General features: G+C 39.0%; 1 protein-coding gene across 1 annotated transcript in view; it reads right to left on the bottom strand.

Annotated features, from left to right (window-relative positions):
• RXFP2 (relaxin family peptide receptor 2) overlaps nt 1-19,881 on the bottom strand; it is a 64,027-nt gene that overhangs the window by 10,738 nt on the left and 33,408 nt on the right. The window contains exons 6-14 of the mRNA XM_028106898.1: nt 15,718-15,789; nt 15,046-15,117; nt 13,466-13,537; nt 12,353-12,424; nt 8,792-8,863; nt 7,206-7,277; nt 3,809-3,880; nt 3,630-3,701; nt 1,149-1,220 (exon numbers count right to left, since the gene is read on the bottom strand). Coding sequence (XP_027962699.1) covers nt 1,149-1,220; nt 3,630-3,701; nt 3,809-3,880; nt 7,206-7,277; nt 8,792-8,863; nt 12,353-12,424; nt 13,466-13,537; nt 15,046-15,117; nt 15,718-15,789 — 648 coding nt within the window. The remainder of the gene's footprint in view (nt 1-1,148; nt 1,221-3,629; nt 3,702-3,808; nt 3,881-7,205; nt 7,278-8,791; nt 8,864-12,352; nt 12,425-13,465; nt 13,538-15,045; nt 15,118-15,717; nt 15,790-19,881) is intronic.

Raw genomic sequence — 19,881 nt, 5'->3', positions numbered from 1 at the left:
GTCCCTTTAAGATTCCGTTATGTCCACTGTCTTCAGATGGACCCAGCTAGGGTCTCTTGGTCATTCAACCTTTCCTCCTGCTGTGACCACAGCACTGGTCAGCACGTGGAAGAAGAGGGGCTTATGAGGTGGAGGTGTTTCAATAAATGGTGGACAAGGAGCTGAAGAGAAACTAGGTCACTTAGTAGGGAAGTAACTGAGTTAAAACATTTTCTGTTAATTATTAGCTCCTTCTTGACCTCAACCTGAGGTTCATATTTCAAGTGGCAGCTTCTCCATCAAGTTCTAAAAAGGTTGAATTTCTCTATTCTAAAAGGACCTCACATTCTACCCTCAACAAGGAAAAGATAGCCTCATTAAATAAGTATCTACTGGTGCCACAGAAAGAGAAATGATGAAAACCATGTGGATATGCATCATGTACTTGTCTTTTAGTAATCACACCTACTGCAGAGACTTAAACAAAATGTTCTCCCAAAAGAGCACCTTCACACCAACCATTTCATCCACTTGCTGCACCCAACTTGTAATCTTACACCGAATCCTCCCTATTGTTGTGGATAACAAGGGTTAATTTCTGAAATCATGAACACATAGAGTACACAGTTGATAAAGAAATGAATCATGTCATAAACACATATATTAACACAACTTACACAGTGCACTTTAGCCAAATATATTAAAGTGACATCAAAAACTACTATAAAGATTAATTACCTCCATTTTGTAGTGCACTTAGTAACAGTAACAACACCTGGAATTTATATAGCACCTTTCTTCCTAAGGGCTCAAATCTTAGAGCAGCCGACTGCTCATTCATGTGAGGTGAATTAATGTTTCCAGGTCTCCTGAGTACCATTTAGCCAGGGACTTCATCTTGTGTAATGTGTGGTATTCTGGTACCCTGATCTCTTATTGGGCCTCAATTGGATAAACAGCGTGTTTCCAGAGAGAAGTGTCATTCATGTCGGCACATCATAATATTGAACTCTATTTGAACAGGGACCAAAGGTGACAAAATTAAAAAGTTCTCAATAAAAAGACTTTTCTTGCATAAAAACACATTGCAGTGATACATTAGACAGTTTATACTAGAACATCGGCAATATTTCGCCATGCTTACTTCTCCATTTTTCATACATACATACATGTGAGAAAGATTCATCATGGGCTGAAACATCCGTGTGTTTATATTTGGAATCTCTATCCTTTCCAGGTCTCTGGAAAATATGCACAATAGGTTTCATGTTTTCAGGGCTTAACTTTTTAATAATTGCATTTTTTGTCATATCCTAGATACCATGCTTCAAAGTCCTGTTACCAGTTCAAATTAGGATGATAATTTTACAGTAAACTATCTTAGGAGATTGCCATTTCTATTTATGACTTTTATAAGTTGGAGCTGATTTTGTCACTTCATATGCTGAATTACATTCTAATAGAACATTCTCATGAATTTCTTTGATTTAAAAATGGCAGTGGTGATTTGTGTGATCATGAAGTTGGCTGCCTAGTTTCATGTTATAGACCACACCATGTGAACTTTAGAGGGTTTCAGACAGGAACTGATATTTCCAACCTGAGAACATCACTGAAGTAAGTTTTGTGAGAACCTGGATTCAGATACAGTTGTTTCTTCCAGGCCTATGCATCTTTAGGGTGGAAAACCATGGAAGCAGTAAGCAAGGCTCCAATTCAGGACAAGTGTTCCTAAGACAGTAGTGGGAAGCATAACGCCTTTCCCTTCTCCAGACCCCATGAGATGTCCTCAGAGGGCTCCAGTGGGAACCACTATATTCCTCATTTATCCAGAAGCTTCTTCAAGTACAGATTCTTTGAAGACTCTTTAGGATGGCATGAATTAAGGGAGTCTCCCATGTTCTCAGGAAACAGATGGAGAGAGGAAAATCTAAAAAGACAGAAGCCTTTTACTTTTAAGGTTTATTTTGAAAGATGTTTGATTCTCACTCAGTTTCTTTTTGACTGATCTGAATAAGGATTTCTTGACATGGTTCTGAGTTTTCACCCATCCACTGAGTCTTTCACAGAACTGCCTTGTTCTTTGGCAGTCAGAAATGAAACCTAGTGGAGCAATTATACTCCAGAATCGTCCCAGGGTCTCTGTTGCAGGAAACTCTTGTGTCCTTTTTAAAGGATTTGTTTCCCTCTTTCTTTTGCTCTCTGGCTTTCTCCTGGCCTTATCACAGTTTTAGCTCTACATGGATTGTGTGATTATTTGATTAATAGCCGATAGTTTCCAAAAGGGCAGGGGTCACTATATCTTGGGTGCCTAAGACAATGCTATGAATAAGTTGGTGGCCAGCAAATGTCTGTAAAATAAATGTGTAAATGAATCTTAAAAAGAAAAGGATTGAGACAATAAAGAAAAGAAATAAAGAAAAGTGTTGGGTAAATAGTTTCTGATTTGACTTTTAGAAAGGCATGATGTGGTAGCATGATATTTTGACTTTTAGGATTCAGTGTGTAGTAAGTGAAAAATCATTTTGTTCACATCCTAAGGTCTATTATTATATGAAAAAAAACAATATGTTATATATATATATATAACACACACACACACACACACACACACATATCTTTGTTTTTTTATATTCTCGCTTCTTAAGAACAGGAACCAAGTCTTTTTCATCAGTGGATGCTCACTAATACCTGTTGAAAGAGAACTTAATCTGGAATTAATTTCCAAAAGAAAACTATTTAGCAAGAGGAAAAAGTGAGGGACGCCTGGGTGGCTCAGTTGGTTAAGCGTCTGCCTTCGGCTCAGGTCATGATCCCAGTGCCCCGGGATCGAGTCCCACATCAGGCTCCTTGCTCAGCAGGGAGTCTGCTTCTCCCTCTGCCTGCAACTCCCCCTGCTTGTACCCTTGCTCACTCTCTCTCTTGCCCACGCTCTCTCTCTCTCTAACAAATAAATAAAATCTTTAAAAAAAAAAGGAAAAAGTGATATTAAGGATTAATCTTTGGAATTAAATGAACAAAATCTTAAGGCTGAGATCACATAATATGTATGTAATCTCCGTGTAAAAACAAACAACAAACTTGAACCAACAACGGTTATTCCTGGGAGAGGAATGAGGAAATTCAAAGAAAAACTGGCAGAGTTCTTGACTCTATTTAAACCTCATACATTTGAAATTTTAAAATACTAAACAACATTAAGTGCCTGAATGTTCACATTGGTGAGATAATTTTTTTCTTTACTGAGAGAAATATAAAAAGCATGCACCGTAGACCAATATCAAGTAGACTGTTGTAGCAGAGGGGAAAGGAAAAGAGCAAGCAAGTCTTACATAATTTGTTTTTTACCAACTGTTCAGTAACCAAACTACTGAAAATTTAATTCTTTGGGAAGATTGCAGGATGAGATTTTTCCATGTGAATCTGGTATATGTAGCTTCAAACACAGAAATGTTCTTTACAACATATTGAATGGTTTTGCTGTCATTCAGTACATACTTGATGGTAACAATGATATTCATGACTGTCTGATGATGCATGCTCAAATAAAAACCCCTGTGTGTATCAAATACCCATTTAAAAATAAATGTGGTTCTGAGTAAAGTACATCCACTAAAATGATAATCAACATACTGTTATATTTCACTTACAGAGACTGAAGTTGTTTAAGACTTTCAAACTGGTTCTTGTGGAGATACAAAAGAGGATTGGACGACAGATTCCTTTTGTACCATTAGAAAGAGGGAGGAAAGAAGCATCAGGATGTTATTATTTTGGAAGCTCAAGACGTTGCCATTTAAATCTGCTGATGGTGGGAAGAAGAACTTACAGTTTTTGTAGAAGCTTCAGGTCTTTAAAAATGTGGGGTGGTAGCTCCATTATCATATTGCTAGACAGGTCCCTGTTGATGAGAGTGAAAACCCGACACAATTACATTGGAAATAAATGACATGGTTGTTACTCCTCACAATTATCATCATCCCATTTGATGTAACAGAAAATATGATCCAATTTAACCAACCTGATAACTTGTTACAAAACAAGGCTGTGTGAGTCAGCCAAATGGATGTGTTTTCCATCACTTTCAGATGTGTGATATTTTGCTCATTCAGTTCCTGTCTGGAATTTCCTCTCAGTCTCTCTCCAACACATTCCCAACCTGGTTCAATGTCTACTTTGACTAATTTCCTCTGTTTCAGGTACTCTCTGTACGTTTCGATCATTCATTATTTCTGTGATTCTTATTTGGTTCAAGTTTATGATATCTTGTTTATCCAACTGTATTACAAGCTTTCTGAGGCCAAGACCTATGTCTTCTACTTACTCTTGCTTTCCAGCTAGGACAGTATTGGCCACATATTATCTGCCCAGATAATCTCGAATGGATAAATTTGCACATTTTAAATCTATTTTGATATGGTACTATTTTTTAAAAGAAATTAAAAATTTAGAATGAAATATAAGAGGACTGTCCAATCCATGAAGAATCATAGGGAAATGCTTCTACAGAATATATAAAAGGATTTGCTTGGGTCAGAAGGAATCAGGGCTCTTCAAGAGTCCAAAATATCCTTCTAAAGGGAAGATGTTCAAAAGTGAAACAGACATGCAATTGCTTAAAACTCAAACAAAAGATCTTATCTATTTTTGATGCTTTGGAGCTGCTGATGGGTATGTGGGAGTTACAAATAACTAAGACTTAGGTCTTTTTCTAAAGAAGCTTACAATTAGAATAAACAACTAGATTATAAAACAAGGAAGGAATGAAGCAAGTGCTATTATAGATGTACTGATTAAATAAAGAGGAAGGAGTTGGAAATCAGGAACTGTTGGAACAAAGCTTTATGATTTTCATAGGTAGTATAAAAGAAGAACAGCTTTTCAGGTGAGAGTTAAGCAGGATCAGTGAATCAGAAACTTGAGATTCAATGACATCTTCTGGAGTTGGCAAATGGTCCAGCGAGGGTGGAGGATGGAGGGCATGGGGAGATGTAGAGGGAGTGAGTCTGGAAATGAGCATGGAGACAAAATGGAAGGGCCATGAGTACATTCCAAGGCAGAACTTCCCAGGGCATAGTCCAGGCATCAGAACCAAAGAGGATTCTTATAAGAAGAGTACATTCCTGGTGCCCACTCCAGAACTATCTCTTCAGAATCTCTGGGAGGGAGTCTGGTAATATGCATTTTAATCCGGTATCCCTTGTGATTCTTCTGAACATTAACATTGAAATCTGGCAACAAGGAGTGAGAATATGAAGCAGGACAGGGGCATACTATGCTCTGGTTCATGGGATGTTAGTTCTGTCGGAAGCATGAAAAGTTGGAGAGTCAAACGATGGAGACCAGGCAGGAGGCTTTGACCCTGTACCATGTGAAAGCTGATGAGGGCTTAAGGGGGTCATGGGCAGGTCTCACCATCTGGTAGGACACGAAGTGTAAGGAGGGTTGAACGGAAGAGAAGAGGCTTCGAGCCTGGCTGCCAGGAAGGATGCCGATAGCCCTATGATGGTAAGTTCAGGGAAAGAAGCTGGCAGGAGGGTAAGGGTTAGCTATAAATTAATTGTAACAGATTACTTTTGAGATGCTATCATGATATCCAAGTGTAGTTGTCCTGCCAGGTGGCAATTCTGATCTGGGGCTGCCCGTAAGAAGAGGACACCTGGGTCTAGTGTAGAAGGAAAGCCACAGGCTTGCATGGGTCAGACAGAGCATGACCACGGAGCAAAATGATGACGTCTTGTGCAGCTAGAAAACATCCTGTTCAGTGTTATGTTGCAAAACGAAGTACAGCCTTTTGGAAGAAAGGACTTTAGTGGCCTCACCTAAATGTGCTTATTCCTCTCCAGCACGGTTTGTTGTCATGAAGGCATAGTAAAATTACCCAACATTTTCGTAAATTCAGGAAGTAAAAGTGCCTTGTTCAAGTTAATTCTATAAACTTCTGAATTTCTTTTTTCACTTACTGATGAACAGTGGATCGGAATAGATTATTGGTGATGTTTTAAAAAACAAGCTAGTATCTCTTAATCAGACTCTTTTTGGGGGGGGGTGGGAATGTGTGTGGCTCTAAGTGTAGGATAAAAAGAGGATTAGAATATTTTTTCAAAATGTGGACTCCGTACCACTGTTTCCTTAAGTTTGCACTTAAAACATGCTCCTGTGTGTCCTGGGGTGCTCGCTTTCTCTACCCTATAACTCAAGTCCCTATCAACCCTCTAAAGTCTCAGCAGGAATGCCCTTGTGAAGAATAAGCAAGTGATTCTGAGGGAGCTGCCTTTCACTTTTTGCCATAAAATGACGATATTTTCAGTTGTAATGGAGTGTCTTGCACATACTAGGCACTTAGTAAATATAGGTGGATTTGGTTTGTGATACTTATAAATTCATTTGAATTATCTTGATTATTCATGAATTAGTTTTCAAATTACTCTTCCTGAGTTATTTTCCCCAGTACTTCCTGGATTTCAAAGCGAGGTATAAAGAACGGGGGAGAGGTTAATTAAGAAATTAATTTCCATTTTTAGGCTTCAGATCAGGAGGAGGAGTTCTATACCCAAGTCACCCCCTTTGTAATGTAACAGACTTAGTTTTAACTTCTAGTGATACACAGTTATGGGGGTAGCAATGAATTAATAGTGAGACATGCTTTTAAAAGTTTTAGCTCCACAAAATATATATTTGAACAGGAAAAGTTACATAAGCTCTCTGAATATTTTTCAATAAACCCGATCATTCTAGACATTTGTATTTGCTTCATCTGCTCTGGAAGTCATAATTTCTCAAGGGATAATAAGCATCTTTGTTCCTTTGTTCAGTCATGATTAATATGATTTCAGTCAGTCGTTCATTTAGCAAGCGTTTATTGAGAATTAACTATACTCCAGCCATTAGAGATAATGATCCTTGAGTTTAAGGAGCTCTGGAAAACTGATTTGCTCCAAAACACACACACACACACACACACACACACACACACACACACACACACGAAATCACCCAAAGAAAATAGGGAGAGAAATTAGAGTAGGCTAAATCCATATTAAGCCCACTGCTTGATTTTAATTTGCTTTTGACTTTAGGATAATGTTGGTTCTCTTAATTGATTTTGAATATCCAGGAGTCTGCAGAATTTGATTGCCACTAGGGAAAAAGCAGCCTCCCTAGTCACTTAAATTTATAATCTTGGAAGAAGCAATCCTATTTTCCTAGTAGACAATGCTACTTACAGTTCTCCTAAATTTTTTAATGAAGAAAATGTCTTCTCTGGAACAAAATCAATTTGATTTCTAGGCAGAAACCTGTAAGACATGGTGAGAGTCAGCACTGTTGGTTTGTGTCTACTGTAAGAACCAGTTCTCATTGGGAGATGCCACTGTTCTGGGGGTAATTCCATAAAGCCTCCTTTGAAATCTCAAAATAAGGTGTGTTCTGGTGTGGAACGTAAGGCAGGAATTTCTCACCAAGGATATCCACGTGTTCTCTCTAGGAAATGCTGCCATAGGTAATCTGAGGTGCGGAGTGTGGTCTATGAAGCTGCGTTTTTTTGGAATCTGATTATTTCAGAAAGTGTTCATTTCCCAATATACACACACGGATATCAAATTTGGACCCTGTTAATTAATTAGAGTAGGGGTTGAGGGGATCCGTTAATTAATTAGAATAGGCTTTGAGAGAGAGGATCCTTGTGTAAGGCATATTCCTTAGGAAAAGGCCAGAAAGAACAAAGCTTAAACCAACCCCATAGCAGTTTCTGGGGCCACAAATGGATTTTAAATTGGGTGGTGGTGGGGAAGGCAGTGGTTTTACATTTCCTTTGTCTAGAAATGGAATTCTCCAAGATATACAGTAAAAAGAGGGGGTCTGCCGCTAACTGCTTTACAGAGGTGTTAACAAATGAGATCATGAGTGTGACAGTGATTCAAAAGCTACATGGGTCTATAAAACAGAAGGTGTCAATGGAATTTGTTTAGTTTACCAGTGTTCTCTGTACCAGTGTTCTCTGTCATTATCTATGAGAAAAGGAATAAACTCTTTGCATCTGCTGAGTGGGATAGCCCCTCTTTTCTCATTAAATATGCTAGTCTGCAATCTGATTGATAGATACGTAGCCTGGCAATAACCTTATCTCTTTGTTTGTTGAAAAACAGTGGTTAGACGACTACAAGTGAATATACTCCAATTTTTCTTTTCCAACAACCTGTGCAACCATCAAACATTACTGCTTACTGCATATGGAAAACTATGGTTAAAACCAAAGCAAAATTCTTGTGTTTTTACCAGGGCAAATATGCCATAGCCGATCCACATGCATACCACCCCCGACACCCTTTAAAAAACGTAATCAGCAATCAGAATCACCAATCAGAATCTTTGGCAAACCAGAATACATCAGATATTCTTCCCTTAAGAATAAAATTATTATTTTTTTCTTTAGCGAGAAAGAAGAGACATCAAGGGGTAATTGTTCACTGGCAGTAACAGCTAATTGTTGTAGAGCTAACCGTTTGCACACACATTATCTCATTTCCTTGGTGATCACAGGGTTAGACTCAGCTCAGCTGAGAGGATGCATGGAAATAGTAATTGCCCTCAGCAAGAAGCAGAGCAGCTGGAGACCTAGAGGCTGGGCAGCTACATTGAAGCCTGGGCCCCACCATCAAAACTGATAAATCTATGTGTGCGTTTTCTAGGACTGCAGTTTCAGACCGAGGCTGTAAACAAAACACTACTTTAAAATTCCTTTTCAGTGTTTTCTTCTGACTTTCAAATCTATTGGGTTTCCCATCTTTACTGATTTCCATTGTATACTTACAGCACCGTGAGTGAATTGCATGAGAGAAAGGTGGAATTCCTAAGATGTTTTATCCCATTGCCTTCCAAATCCCTAAAAGGCATGGAGGAGAAATATTTTTAATGTTTTTGCACAAATCACATGTCTACAGGCACTTTTTGTTGATATAACAGTTCTGAACTTTATTTTTTCCTCATTCCAATTTTTATGCTTTCTTCCTAATTATCGTAGGGTTAATAATACAATTAATATTATGCTTCTTTTCTCCTTCCAATTAATATTCAAACTTAATAAAATTGAGGGAAAGGGCAGCCCAATATTTCGTGAGTGTCTCTCTGTGCTAGATACCATGCTATTAATTATCATTATATTGCCACCATGATAATGGTAACTACCATTTATTAGACTTTTATGGTGTCAGGTACTGTTCTGAGTGCATAACAGCATTCCTGCAAAATTGGTATTATTTCTCCCCCTCCTCCCCACCCATTTAACATATTAGGAATGTGAGGCTCTTGGGAATTCACTTAATTTCTGGTCACACAGCTGGTAAATGGTAGAATTGACCTTCTAACCCAGATCTGTCTGTATTGAAAGCCTAGACACTAAACCATGGCATCATAGATCCTTATATTCTCACATTTCACTGACATCACGTAGATACTTTCGTCTCTATTTTGCTAAAGGAGAAACCCAAGCAAATTTATCTTCCAGATACTGAACACCAGAGTCAGGATATGTATCCATTTGCATGATGGAAAGTGGCTACTCTTTCTTGTATTTTGTTTTTGGTGCCGAAACCCAGAGACGAAATGCCCGCTCTCTCTACCATGCCTCTGAGATCCTGCAGCTGGTTGTCGCCCTGCTCCAGTGTGGCTGGGACAGCCCTCCGAGTCACCTGGGGACTTCTTAGAAATGCAAACTCTCGGGCTCCACCCCAGTCCTTAGGACTGAGGTCTTTTTTTTTTTTTAATTCCAGTATAGTTAACATACAGTATTATATTAGTTTCAGGTGTGCAATATAGTGATTCAACACTTCCATACAACACCTGGTGCTCATCACAAGTGCCCTCCTTCATCCCCATCACCTGGTTTCCCCATCCCCCCACCCAGCCACTCTCTGGTAACCATCAGTTTGTTCTCAATAGTTAAGAGTCTGTTTCTTGGCTTCTCCCTCTCTCTCTCTCTCTTTTACCTTGGCTCATTTGTTTTGTTTCTTAAATTGTACCTATGAGTGAGATCATACAGTATTTTTCCTTCTCTGACTGATTTATCTAACTTAGCATGATATTCCATCCAAGTCATTGCGAAGGAACTGCGGTCTTAACTAGTCCTCATGTTGTTTGCGATGAGTGCTGACACTGGAGAAGCACTGGCAGAATGATTACATCCTGCTGGTGATCCCTTATGGCAGTGGCATCCCACCATCAGGGAACCCCCCTCGGGAGCACTCTGACATTGCCACTCCCAGCAGCGCCAAGGAATGAGACAGAGGCAACTTTCCTGCCAAGTCTCCTAACTTCTTTTTATAGTCTGCTTCCTATAATCCTCCATATATATGACAATAGCTATATTGCTGCTTCTGAACATTTCTCACATTAACACTAAAATCACCAATCCTTTTGTCATTCCCTTTTAAGTTTTATTTTATAGCCATCCAGGTGGTCTTGTAGGAACTTGATACATTTTTCATCCTTAAAATACTGTGATTAAAATAATAAACACTATACTCTCTTAAAGGTCCAAATATGGGGCGCCTGGGTGGCTCCGTCGTTAAGCGTCTGCCTTCAGCTCAGGTCATGATCCCAGGGTCCTGGGATCGAGCCCCACATCGGGCTCCCTGCTCGGCGGGAAGCCTGCTTCTCCCTCTCCCACTCCCCCTGCTTGTGTTCCTGCTCTCACTCTTTCTCTGTGAAATAAATAAATAAATAAATAAATAAATAAATAAAATCTTTTTTTTAACATCCAAATATTGTTGAATGGAATGGAAATAAATGTTTTTACATTTCACAAGTATAACAGTAAAGAGTTGAGAGCATAGCCCTATTGATGGCAAGTGATGGAGGAGAAGCCTGGCCAGGGCAGTTTTTTCTGCCTTATGGGATTTTTTTGGGTCTGACCTCTCAGTTCTCTGTCCTATTGGTTTAAAGGCCTTTTTCCATGTGCAGACTATCTTCCTAACAACATATTTTCACTGGGTGTCTACATTTTTCCCTAGTGTTTGAAGGAGGCTTGAGTGACCATGAGTATGCCAGAACCCAGGGTTTTGACGCTGGTTCCCGATCTCCTCTTGGTTGCCGATGTCCATTTTGGGGAACGGGCCTGGGCCCTGATCTTTTTCTGCTACCTTCACCATTTCCTGTTTGCTTCTCATTGTGCAGATGTGCTCATGTGTTTTCTAAGTTGTTTTTTCTCACCTATTCTTAACACGTTTTATTCTCATGTTGATCAGACCATTATTTCCCTTTCAGCAGTGGCACATCTACATAAGACCTCTGTTGCCTTAAAAGTATTTTGATAACAGGTATATAAATAATAAATAAATAAATAAATAAATAAATAAATAAATAAATAAATGCATGTCAGTAAATAAACACAAGGGCACCTAATAGTTGTAACAAGTAATTGTAAGGCTAGCTCAGAAAGGATCAAAAGCTGAGGCACTACCGTTTTATCATCTTATGAGTATTGAGTCCCCTGATTTGACAATGAGGAGAGTTCTGGGGGACAGTACAATCAGCATTTCACAGGGCAAGAGATATCTGCATGGGACAATACTGCCTGTCTCAGGAGACCGTGAAGATGAAGGTGGCAGGAATGGGGAGTAGTGGTAGTGAAGCCATGAAGTAAACCAACTAAATGTTTTAAACAAGTATTGGTTCAAAGTTAACAAGGAGTGGAAATGGTTTAGCACATTCATTTCACAAAGGTTTGTTGAGCTGTTATTATGTGCTGGTCATTGTACAAATGCTGGGATATAAATCCCAAGGTGGGTTTCTGCCCTCGTAGAATTTACAGAACGGTAGGGACAGACAAGTAAACCAATGGTTCTGTGATAGTGATAGCACGATAGGTGTGCCATGTAGGGACCAGGTGGCATGGTGGACGTCTGTCCATAGTGTAAATAAAGGAGGCAGAGAGGCAGGCAATAAAATTGACTGACGTGTCAGGGATGGCCTCCTGGAGGGGATGTTTAAGCTGACTTTTGAAGGAGATGTTGGGGTTAACCAAAAGAATAAAGGAGCAAGACTTTTCTAATTGAAGGAATAATATGTGCCCAGGGAATTGATTATAGCAGTTTGGTGCATCTGGAAGGAAGACTCGTGAGGAGGAGGAACAGGGTAGTAGACTATATGGAGGAAGGGATAGAAAATGGGGGCCTTGGGTGCTCAAGGGGCAAGTCTGAATTTGACCTGCACACCCAGTGGAATTCTCAAAAGAGTTTTAAACCAGGAAATAACATAATTGGATTCGGGTTTTGGAAAGATCACCAATGGGCTTTTTATGTAATCATGAATTAACTTCGGGTCTAGTTTCCTTAATCTGGATGAAGAACAAATTAGCTCCTAAATGCGTACTCACATCCAATTGAGATGAGGCATTTGGGCACACATCTGTTTGGGAAGGGCTTCTAAGTAGTTATTAACCATAGACCTTTACACAAAGAAGATGTTAATTAGAAACAAAATGATATGCCACTTTAAGAACAGCATTTTTACTATTTCCACAATTCGGAAACTTGCATGCTAAAATCAACACATCCGGATAAAGAATACAGACATAACTACCTCTTCAAAATGATGTCTAGATATGCGAATGGCACAGAAAAGGAAGCAGATGTCAAAGAAACTATGAACACAAAAGTATGATATATATAACCTGGGAATAAACATTGTACAGTTTAATTTTATGAGATGAAACAAAAGTATATATTGAGTAATAATTTTGAAGTTCATGGTAATTTTCCTTGTAAACTTCAGATTTGCAATCATTTCTAGCATCCTACATCTGGAGTTTTTTTTTAAGGGAAACATTAATCACTTACAGTATTAAAGGGCCACATCGCAAACTGCATTAAAGCTAAGAAGTGGTAGCAGGGGGCACTGGGGGAAGGAAAACAACCCATCAGCATGTTAAGCTGCACAATTAATTTATGATATTGTGGTCCCTTTTGACGAATGGAAAAATAATGATGCTATACGATCAACTATAAAGGAACATAATAATCCCCTGCTGATAAATCATTTCAGTGTATTAGTAAACAGAGAGAATGTAATTATGAGAACAGCTCTGTTGGTGGGACAAAGAATTTGGAATTTTTAGTGACTCTCGCTGGGCAAAAGCACATTTCCCTCTGTTAAAAATGTAGTCGGAGCTGAACTCCCGGGAGATTCTGATAGATTTAAATGTAGTTAGGAGATAAAAATGAATACTATCTTTGGTTAACCACTGCAAGTCAAACATGCCTTAGGATTAAAGGATATTAAAGGAGATCAAAAAGCAATCAACCAGTAGGCTTAAAATATACCATGGCCAGGAAATCACAACAGTAACTGTGGCTGGACATACAGGAAAGGTTTTGACTAATAAAAATGCTAGCCGGCCTGAGTTTTTTTAAAGCTCTTTTTTGTAAGCTAGTGTTAGATGTTTTTGCAGTTTATAGACAGAGGTACTGAAGGGTAGATGAACACTTACAGGAAAAACAAGGACTTTAATCCAGTAAACAACCTCTGTGAAATTCTGGTTATTGGATTGTCATCTAGAATTCTGAAAAAAGCATATCACAAACATTTCCAGCATTAGAGGCATCTGTGAAATAAAACCAGGTAACAAGAAAAGGCCCACGACAATCATGTCTCCCCCAACACCTGCTCTCTTCCTTCCTGCCCGTCCACACTTGGCCCCCATCCTTCACCCTGGCTCTTTCCTCCAAATTCTTACCACCCCCGTCCCAGCCCTTATGAGCTCTGTCCTGACTGTTTTCTCTGCCTGCATCCACCTCCCATTGGACTTCAAGACCTGAGTCATATGCTTCACCTCTGGATACTTGGGTCCGGCACAAGCTGAATTATTAATTGGCTGAATACAGGCTTGGTGAATGCTTTGACCTACTGATTGACTGAATGAAGAGCGAATGAGGAAAAAAAAATTCTTAGGAAATCACAAATAGTTCTTTGGTCTCACAGTGTTCAAATGATGCATTTAATAAGGTCTGCACAAACAAACTCATTAGGAGCCTTGAGGGTGAAAGAGCGAGAATATTCATATATTCAAATCACCGTTTCTAATGATACATGGTATTTTCCTAGAAAGAAACAGACTAAAGGGAAATATGCCTTCTTTTTTCTTGTGCCTTTGAAGCCAGGGGTCCCTGAGGGTAAGAGTTGGAGAAGGGAGTGACATCGGGCACCTACTATATGCCAGGAGCTCTGCATGTGGCAGTTTATATATGCCCTGTGATTTAACCTCACAACATTGTTCTTAGAAAGGAACTGTGATTATAGTTTACAGATGAGGAAAAAAGCAGCCTCGGAAGATTAAGAAAGTTGCCTGGAACATTAAGCATAGGACCACGGCATACACAGGATCTGGATGAATTGAAGTTCTGGCTTTTTCCACTAGGCCAGGCCAACCTACAGAAAATGGGCAAACTGACACATAGAGCCTTCTAACTGCCTGACGTTCATTTTTCTGATGAAAACACAAACGTCTGATGTGAGACTCCTCAGTATGGAGCTGGTGGCTCAGCCTGGAAAGTAATGAAACACCACAAACTACCATATTTTCAGACTTTTCTATGAATGTTCTGGAAATCAAAAAAGCCCTTACCTTGCTTACTTTCTAGGTCAGGGGACATTTGAGAATGTCTGGAGACATTTTTGGTTGTCATAACTCTGGGAATCAGGACTACTGGCATCAACTGGGGTAGGGATCACAGGTGCTGCTGAACATCCCCAAATACACAAGAACACCCCCCTCGTCAAAGAATTATCTGGATCAAATGCCAACAGAGTTGAGGTTGAGAAATGCTGGAATAGGTAAACACTGGATGGACTCAGGAAACTTCCTGAAAGAGCATGGCACAGATTTCTTTGCACATAACTACCATTTGGCATGCCATTATCTGAATTGCTTGGGTAAAGTGCTCCAGATTATGTGACAGTCAGAAAAATGAGTATAATAAACAAGATACATAAATAGATGGAAACTATAAGCATTGATGTATATCATCAAGACTGATCTTTTGTGGGGGAAGAAAAAGCTAGAATACTTACAGCCAAGTTAGCTGATGTAAGTCTTTGAATACTCCGGGTCTGAGAGTTGTAATGCAGTTGTGGCTGAGATACCTATAAATAGCATGAGCAAGTCAATTAGGCAAACTCAATACTCCATTTTAGTCACATATAATTAGAATATGAGCTGCTGCTGATGATTATGGAGTATGGACATCTGTCTCTGACAGCACCCAACTGGGTAAGAAGAGGGGGAGAAATCCAGGAACAACTAGGAGATATAGATAACAAGCCTAGTGTGTGCAACACCAGGGCCAGGACCAGCAAAATGGCCAAAAGTTGTGTGTTGGAATATTATATTTTTTAAGAGTATAAGAGTAGGTTATTCTTGCTTTTGTTCTTTTTGGTCACATCCTTAGTAGACTAGCATTTTAAGAAAATATATAGGTAAGTTAGCGAGGGTTAGCAAAAATAAAACGCTAAAATATTGTGGAAATGACCCAAACTTGAGAAGACAAGGTTAAGGAGAGCCTTCGTAACTGATAAAACTAGGAATCTTTTAATAATTCTTTTAGCATAATAACTAATCTAAGTACTTCGTGATACCCAATTCCTCCCATTTTGCTATAGCCAAGTCAAGCCTTTAAAAATGATCATTCTACCCTTCTAATCTTTACTTAAAATTTTACTCATAATTATAAAGAAGTTACTTACAATATTTGCAGGTTATGTAATCCAAAAAATGCTTTCCTGGAAATGTGTGTAATACAGTTATGCTGAAGAAATCTGGTAGGAATAAGATAGAAGAGTCATGTGATTATGGTTTAGGTGTTTTGTATTTTATCAAGTTGTTGAATGTGGTCTCCACTTTCTTCAACGAAAAGACATTTTGTGAAACTGGCTTATAAAGTCCCAAGTCCTATTCTTATATTGAGCAGTAGAGGTGTTGCCCATGAGAGATGGCTGTGAACCTAGCCAATGTTCCTGTCCCACTGGCACCCATGCAGTGAGATTCAGGCATCTCTGGTTTGCACCGCTGAGCTCCTGTGTGATGAGTTTGAGGAGCCAAGTGGTCTTGTTTCACAGTTTTCTTATTCTGACTTGCAAGAGATACGCCCCTTGTGAGACCAACCAGTCTCACTGTTGAGCTTTATTTTTTTCAGCACAGGGTTCCAACTTTAATTCCCCATTTCTCTTCATTCTATTCCCATGGAAAAAGGAGAGGGCAAGTCTTATTCTTTTCTATTTTGAGATGCAGAGCAAGAAGCACAAAGGGAGTTAATAAGGTGCTCAAGGTCACAAATGGCATGAGTAGTTAAACTGGGGCTAGTACATCAACTTCAACTCACAGGGTCATGATTTACTTAACCCCTGAAGCAATTTAGCAATAGAGTATTATTCAATAATATCTAAGTTGGGAGTATCTAAGTAAATAATTTCCATTTCCTGTGCTCATTGTACAATGAGTTTAGCCTTGAATTCATATTTTCTAGAGGTATTTAAGAGCAGGAAATTTCCACTAATAATAGTAACTAATGACTACATAGTCTTTTGAATGGCTTCCCTATCTCTTATATTTATTTGCTTCGGTTCCTAAAATCTTGCACAACACCTTCTTAACTGTTATGATACTTCACTGCAAAACTGTTCATAGAACATGTGCTCCTTGAGCATATGACTGTACTGTAACTATTCATTCCCTAGCAAAAGCATTATAGGTGTGCCAGGATATTAAAACCCTCAGCCATTCAGGTAGCTAGGTAAAGCAGAGATCACCTCCCAATCATCAGCGAACCCATCTATAACCCTAAGTGTTAAACAAATATTGTCATTTTCTCTGTGTACCACCAAGTGGAAAAGGCTGGTTCTACAGAGCACGTGCATTACATCCAAAGATACACAAAGCATCAATTTCAATCCCACAAAGTAAACCTGAAACCCATGGAGACCTCATGCATGCCCTTCTAACCCTCCTCCCCATCACCATGTCTGTGAAGAGATGCTTCCCATTGCAGCATAAATTGTGCTTTTGCTTTTAAAGTTCTGCTACGAATAGAATGAGTCCATACAGATCAAAATCTGTTTTAGCATTTCAGAGCCCTTGAGTGATGTAATGAAAATTAAAATAATGAATTATGTTACAACAATAAATGAAAATAGAAAAAGAATATAATACCATAATATAGATATATTGAAGTTCCTCTTAAATATAAGATTTACCACCTAACTAGTGCAATTTATATTTCATTCAAGATAATGAATTCAAAAGTGGAATGCACATTTTACCTACATGCTCTCAAAATCGTGAAGAGATGGGCAGTCATAAATTGTGAATTTGACTTTGTGCTTTCGATCTGCATGACTCACTGGACATGTACAGCCTCTCTGCCTTCCCTGACATGAGTTAAGACTCCAACTCCTTAAATAATGAAGAGCCTCTAGTCTTTTGGTTTGGCTTCAGCTTGCTGGCACTCCAAAGAGAACCAGAGTCCCAAGTCCCCTGTCTCAGGCTTAGGCTAGTGAATTTTAACTTGATCCTGTAGTATCCCCTTTCTTCTTTGCAGAATAGAAGCTTGGTGAATATGAGGGGAAATTTGGAAACATGACAATTTGGCAAGTGGTGTCCTCTTTTTATTCAGAGCTGAGATATGAGCCCATTTGATATACTTTACATTGAATGGCCTTTTAAGAATAACTTACTGGTTCATGAATTCCTGCTGTTTCAGCTGTCAGGACTTTTCAAGCAGAAACGCCAGGAATTTATGTACCTGAAACTAAAGCAAATAAATGCTTTAATGACATGCATGTTTATAGGCCATTTTTTAATGCAACATTTTGTATTCATGAGCCAGGCAGACTCCTTGAGCTACATTTTGTTGCCAGTGATTGCCTTGAACAAGAACCATGTTTAAGAAGGAATTTCTAATTTATATAAGGTTTATGTTATAATGGGGGGGAGAACTGCTGTTGGTTTCCATGGTAGTGGTGATAAAGTATTACAGTCAATGTTATAAATTATATTTTATTTCTCTGAAAGGTCATCTTAAATTTCTTCCCCCCAATATTAGAAATTCTTGATATTTTAAAAGATTATTAAAATGAGTAATCTGATCAATAGTAAACGCATTCAGACAAGTTGAACAACATTTATTCATCTGGCAAATAAACTTTCATTTTGATTTATAAATTTATTTTTCTGGATGCCTAAATGACCTCAATCCACTGAATATTTAGAGCTTTCTAGACCACAAACTCACTCAAAGTTAGATTCAGTGATCTCTTAGGATATATCCCAGTGCAGAGAAGGATGAGTTTGATGTTGGTTCTGGGCAAGATCACAGAACAGGCTATTTAGGACACTGCCTGTGAATGCCTCAAAGAGAAAGTGAACAGGGGACTACATGAGAATCAGGGCATGTCAGAACAACTTGATTTTTTTCTTTGAAAAACTGATCAGTCCGACACGAATGTGTGGCTGACATTGCTTACAGGTCTATCAGGCATTGATCAAATGGTTTTATGATGGTTTTATGGACAAAATAAAGAACAATACACATTATTTTAACGATGATGATGAAGGGCTCAGGAAACAGTATTTGACACTGTCTTCTTCAATATTTTACTCCATGATATGGGGAAAGGTGGTTCATCTAATTTTCATATGACAGAATGCTGGGAAGAATAGTAAATATGTTGAATTTTCCAAAAAGTTCTTCACACTCTGATAAGAAAAGCTGACTCTAACAAGATGAAATGGAATAGGGATAATTTACGGACCCATCACTAGCTCTCAAATGCCAAGTGCACAAATGCAGGATGGAGTAGCCATCACTTAGCAGAAACACCGACGGCGCAAGACTGGGAATTTTAGAAGCATGATCACTAAGAGTTAAGGGAATGAAGTAGCCACCAAAAAGCAAATGTAAGCTTAGGGCATATAGAGTTTAGAAAGGAAATGTTGCGAGCTTTCTCCTACCCTGCTTTGGTCATATCACAGTGTTAATATTACATTTATTCTAAATACTACATGTAAAGCAAATGTAGGTGAATGACAGGACAAAATTTATTAACATTCTTTGAAATTTCTTTTCCTTAGCTCGCCCTCATTCCCTTCCTGGCTTATTTTTCTCCATGGCCCTAATCAGTATCTAACACACTATGTATTTTCAATTTTATTGTCTAACCTCCGACCTTGTGCCTTAAGCTCCATGAAGAGAGGCCTTTTCTTGGTGTTGTTTACAACGGTGTCCTCAGTGTGTGGCACCTCACATGTATCAACAAATATTTGTTGAAAGAATGAATGAACATGTGGTTTTCTCAGCTTTTACCCTCCTGATGAATGCTACCAAGGGTTCTGGGGGTTGTCTGTTCCCCGGATGCCTTCTCCTGGGGATGGTTTGGGTTTTGCTATGGTAATTTGGGCCATTGTAATGCAGAACAGGGAAGGAGAAGGTAAGTGTAGGACAGGAGAGGGAAGGGCATGTCTAAGGCTGGGGGCTGGAGAAGGAGTGGCAGGAGCTGCTGAAGAGTGGGAGAAAAGGCGCTGGGGGTACTCATGAGCTCATGAGCTGCTTTGTGGTATTTGAGTAATGCTTATAAAGAACTTGAGTTATTTTCAAATCAAAGTTTGGTTAATGGACGTTTTCATCAACAGTAACAATATTCTGAGACTGGATCATGCTTCCAAAGGACCACAGTCAGAGGTCTAGTTTTGAGACCAAGCTCTAATACTTGTCAGTTGACTGCCTTTGGGCAAACAAACCCTCTTCTCCAGAGTAGATACCCTCATTTCTAAAAGGATCTCATGATGTCTGCCCCCACCTCACAGATTTTGGGGATCAAAGTCCAAATGAGAATTCCAAATGTTGGATTCTTTGT

This window comes from Eumetopias jubatus, unplaced genomic scaffold (genome assembly GCF_037043125.1).
Source record: "Eumetopias jubatus isolate StellerSeaLion01/CBP00866 unplaced genomic scaffold, mEumJub1_p1.0 scaffold_3, whole genome shotgun sequence".
In the NCBI taxonomy this organism is placed as follows: Eukaryota; Metazoa; Chordata; class Mammalia; order Carnivora; family Otariidae; genus Eumetopias; species Eumetopias jubatus.
Note: the sequence above shows the minus strand (reverse complement) of the source record. Positions and strands in the feature narration are given on the sequence as shown.